Raw genomic sequence first — 4,657 nt, 5'->3', positions numbered from 1 at the left:
CAATTTGTGTTACAGTGAGAAAAAAAAAAAGTTTTAAACCTTCAGACACTCTGGACCCCCCACGCCAACAGGGGGCTCCCAAGAGCACCATAACTGTTACACAAATAACAATTTCTAAATATAAATTATATTACTTAATTCATAAATTAGTGGCAAGACTTGGTACTTAAAATATTAGATGTAATGTGCAATAATTGTGTTATTTCTGAGTAAGGATGAAATATGTAACACCATATCAACATCAGGGAATGGGTAACGTAAAAAAAAAGAAAAAAACGTTTGGATGATGTTATTTTCCATTTGTACATTTTAGCATTAGTCATCTTAGATCTAATTTTACACAAGTATTTTAACAGGACAGTGTTTCAGTGGTTAAATCAGCCCTATAACTTGATTTGGAATATCCCCAAATCAAATTATAGAGTTGGACCAGCAATGTAACCCAGTCTACAACAACATACATTGTTTGGCCATGGGTGCCTCATAATTTCTTAAGTGTTACTACAACATGTATTTGGAGTGGTTTCAGTGGGAGTGGCCTGCTACCAAGGTCAGGAATTAGCATAAGCAGAAATGAATATCAGTCTTTATTTAGATATAGATATTCAAACACAACAAAGGGCAAGATAAAGTGCTTTCATTAACATAAATAGGTTGGAAAAGCAATAAAAAATGTAAAGAAGGATGATACGAGAAATTACAAGATGAAGCAGTAAAGCAAAGCTAAGCAATAAAATAATAATAAAAAAAGATTATGAAGAAATACATTTTGAAACTCTTTGACTTATTATGTTCTAAATTAAAGAGTCCTAAAAATATGTTTTGATTGAAATCAAGAATTAGGAATCCTTTATTGTCATTTTGTGTCATCATAGGCACTATCCCCCCCCCTCAGCCCCACCCGACCCCCTCTAGCAGCGGCACTGGGTTTAGTACTAGCCCAAGCTCTATGTCTCCTCAACTTCAGGGACAGGCGTTCACAGCAACCATAATATTTTTTCCCCCCTATCTCCTCCCCCGAGCTGTCAAAACAGAGGCGCTTACAAAGAGGAGAACGTCACATCCCCTTGACCCTCCAATCACCTCAGGGTCCCATTTGATTGGAAGGCGGCAAAGGCTTTAATCTCGGACTAATTCAGCTGCTTTTGAAGTGAAAATTCCTACCAGTTCGTGCTTCGGGAGTACAGAGCGAGGACCTGCAGACAGACGCGCACACACGGGACGCAGCGCTTTCGGTGCAGGACGCAGCTGCGGATCTGCGATAACCTCTCACTGGTCTCCTTCCCTTCCAAGCTGCCGCGCCTTGCAGCCTCCTCTCCAACCAGGGATTACATTTTACTGAGGCTTTTTGCGATCCTTTTACTCGTTTCTCTCGACAGAAAAAGACTTTCTAGCTTTCTTTTTTTTTCCCTGTTTGTTTTACGTTTTGGTGCTGGTTTTTCTTAATGAATCTGATGAATGCATCGCCGTTTAATTTCCTGACTATTGGGACATGATCACGTCGCCCACGGCGTCTGCCCTGAAAAATAGTGAAATTTGTGTCGTGTGGGAAAGCAGCAGCAGCAGCGGCGGCAGCGGCAGCAGTTCTCGGAATAGCAGCATCAACAAGCCCTTTCTTCACTCCGCACCTCCGTCCGATCCACTACGGCAAGCGAACCGACTTCCCATCAAGGTTTTGAAAATGCTTACGGCACGGTCTGGACACATTTTGCATCCGGAGTATCTGCAACCTCTGCCTTCCACCCCAGTTAGTCCGATAGAGGTAAGGCGAGCATTTAAAAAAATGTTTTTAAATGTATTTAGACTTTAGGTTTGTTTGTGTCTTCTCATATCACCCTAAATATTTGGCTCAGAATTATTTTTTCTTCTTGTGAAATACACTTATACTCCGTGTAAATTTCAGCAAAGTTCTACGTAGAAATGTAAAGGACTATATTTTATATGTTCGTTTTAATTTTGCAGCTTGATGCCAAGAAAAGTCCGTTGGCTTTGCTGGCGCAGACCTGCTCTCAGATCGGCAAGCCGGACCCGCCGCCCTCCTCTAAACTCTCCTCCTTAACACCGAATGGATCTAGCGAGAAGGAATCTAAATCTGGCCCCCTGAAGCTGAGCGACATCGGCGTGGACGACAAATCCAGCTTCAAACCTTACTCCAAGCCGACGGACAAGAAGGACTCGTCCTCGGGCGTCTCGGCTGGGGAGAAGTCCGGTTTCCGAGTGCCGAGCGCCACCTGCCAGCCGTTCACGCCGCGGACGGGCAGCCCCAACTCCAGCACCTCCGCCTCTCCCATGCCGTCGGAGGGGAAATGCGGGGAGAGAGATGAGAAGAAGGAGTCTGACTGTAACAAAAACGGCACGGCGGACGGCTCTGGCACCACCAGCCACAGCAGGATAAGCGTGAGCTGCGGTGGAATTAACGTAGAGGTCAACCAACATCAGGAGGCGACCCCTGGCACCAAAACGTCCTCCTCATCTTCCTCGGAGTCTTCCTCTGTGACCTCCGTATCCTCCGCGTCCGTTCTCGGGTCAGGACTCGTTGCGCCAGTTTCCCCTTACAAACCGGGACAAACAGTGTTCCCTTTGCCCCCTGCTGGCATGACCTACCCTGGCAGTTTGGCCGGGGCCTATGCCGGTTACCCTCAGCACTTCCTGCCCCACGGAGGAAGCTTGGTAAACGCACAGCTGGCCAGCTCGCTGGGCTGCAGTAAGGCTGGATCCAGCCCACTGGCCGGAGCTTCTCCCCCGTCCATCATGTCAGCCAGCCTGTGCAGAGATCCTTACTGCCTCAGTTACCATTGTGCCAGTCACTTAGCGGGCGCAGCCGGTGCTACCTGCACACACGACTCTGCGGCCGCAGCCGCCGCCAGCGCCCTCAAGTCCAGCTACCCGCTAATGTACCCCACACACCCCATCCACGGCGTCCACTCCACCGCGCCGTCATTCAGCGGACACCCCCTGTACCCCTACGGATTCATGCTCCCCAATGACCCTCTCCCACATGTTTGTAATTGGGTGTCGGCAAACGGACCGTGCGACAAGCGCTTCTCCACCTCAGAGGAGCTGCTGAACCACCTAAGGACACACACTGCTTTTACCGGGGCGGAGAAGTTAATATCGGGCTACCCGGGCTCCTCATCACTGGCCAGCGCTGCAGCAGCGGCCATGGCCTGCCATATGCATATGCCACCGTCAGGAGCTCCAGGGAGTCCCGGGACTTTGGCTCTAAGGAGCCCGCATCACGCATTAGGACTTAGCAGCCGCTACCATCCGTACTCTAAAAGTCCCCTGCCGACCCCCGGCGCCCCTGTTCCTGTCCCCGCCGCCACTGGCCCCTACTACTCCCCTTATGCACTGTATGGACAGAGACTCACCACAGCGTCTGCGCTGGGATATCAGTGAGGAAGAAAAAAAGACTTCGAAAAGTTTATAATACTAAGAATGCAAATATAAAGACTTTTATATTAACTGCGCTAAACTTATGGACGGGATCCGTGGACTTGAACTGTATTTATTTATATGTCGGGCTTAAAGCGGGCGGTAACAGCTGCGTTATGGGAGAAGAAAAAAAAATTGAGCAACTCAAAAAGTGCATTACGTTGAAGCTGAATTCTATAGGTAAAAATGAAAATACGCATATGTTAGAAAACCTAACAAACGTAGGGATCTTCATTTCAATGTTCATTTGAAATTGCTATGATTGTATTTGTTCTTATTTAATGTCTCATCGAGAAGAAGAAGAAAAAAAAATTACATGCATGTCTGTTTCTTAAAATTTCAAACCATGTCCACATTTAAATTTCCCGTTATTTTTCAGGTGATGGAAAGAGATATTGGTATTTTTTTGTATGTATTCTGGGAAAAAATAAGAAGCAGTTCTGTTCCGTATGTTACTGTGCCTCTTTTTTTGTTCTTGAACTCATTTCTTCAGCTCCTAAGATGCATAATATCGAGGATAAACGTAAAATTCACTGTAAATTCAATATAATTTGTTTTACTGGTCTGTTAAATTATTGGCCTTGGGGATATATAATTCAGCATTTACACACACACACAGGCCTGTAGTTCCCAAGGCTTTCATAAAACATAAAAAAAATTTCTTTCTTTCTTTCTTTCTTTCTTTCTTTCTTTCTTTCTTTCTTTCTTTCTTTCTTTCTCTCTCTCAAAAATTCAAACTTTAAAAATAGGTCAGACTGTTGGTTTGGAGTGTGTGTGTGTGTGTGTGTGTGTGTGTGTGTCTACACACACTTAAAATAAAGCGGACTTTTGCTAAGCGGATTTTCATGAATTGTATCAATACATTGCTCAGAGGAAGCTCGGTAGGTGTATGCTTCATAAAACGAGTGATGCGCCTAAAATCTTCATCAAGAATATTGACGTCCCCCCGTCTGACGCTTTATGACAACAAAAGTCCATGCATTTCTAGATATAAATGGAATAATTATATTTATATGCACTCATAAAAGAGAGAATGTTTTGACAACGATTTTGTTTAAATGCACGAACAATTTAATACAAATTTGACATGCAAGTTTTTTTTTTTATTTGACCTTATATTTTTTTTTAAATGTTAACATTTTTCTTTGCAAATCTGACTGGTGAAAGTTTTATGTAAATGAATCAACTGTTTTTTTTGTTGTTTTTTTTTCCTCTTCTTGGG

At 44.4% G+C, this 4,657-nt stretch overlaps 1 protein-coding gene across 1 annotated transcript; it reads left to right on the top strand.

Moving 5' to 3' along the window:
• Positions 1 to 1,079: 1,079 nt before the first annotated feature.
• znf503 (zinc finger protein 503) lies at positions 1,080 to 3,885 on the top strand. The gene is made up of 2 exons (XM_014987336.2): positions 1,080 to 1,762; positions 1,963 to 3,885. The coding sequence occupies exons 1-2, from the start codon at positions 1,493 to 1,495 to the stop codon at positions 3,397 to 3,399; spliced, it is 1,707 nt and encodes a 568-aa protein (XP_014842822.2). The 5' UTR covers positions 1,080 to 1,492; the 3' UTR covers positions 3,400 to 3,885.
• The last annotated feature ends 772 nt before the right edge of the window (positions 3,886 to 4,657 follow it).

This window comes from Poecilia mexicana, unplaced genomic scaffold (genome assembly GCF_051168715.1).
Source record: "Poecilia mexicana isolate PSO_F unplaced genomic scaffold, ASM5116871v1 scaffold_15, whole genome shotgun sequence".
Classification (NCBI taxonomy): Eukaryota; Metazoa; Chordata; class Actinopteri; order Cyprinodontiformes; family Poeciliidae; genus Poecilia; species Poecilia mexicana.
This window is presented reverse-complemented; position numbering and strand designations above follow the sequence as displayed.

What these genes read in the sequence shown, in the direction of transcription:
- znf503 (XM_014987336.2), top strand. Translation starts at nt 1,493, where the DNA reads ATGATCACGTCGCCCACGGCGTCTGCCCTGAAAAATAGTGAAATTTGT. An exon ending in CCCCAGTTAGTCCGATAGAG is followed by an intron (nt 1,763 to 1,962) that starts GTAAGGCGAGCA and finishes TTAATTTTGCAG; the next exon opens with CTTGATGCCAAGAAAAGTCC.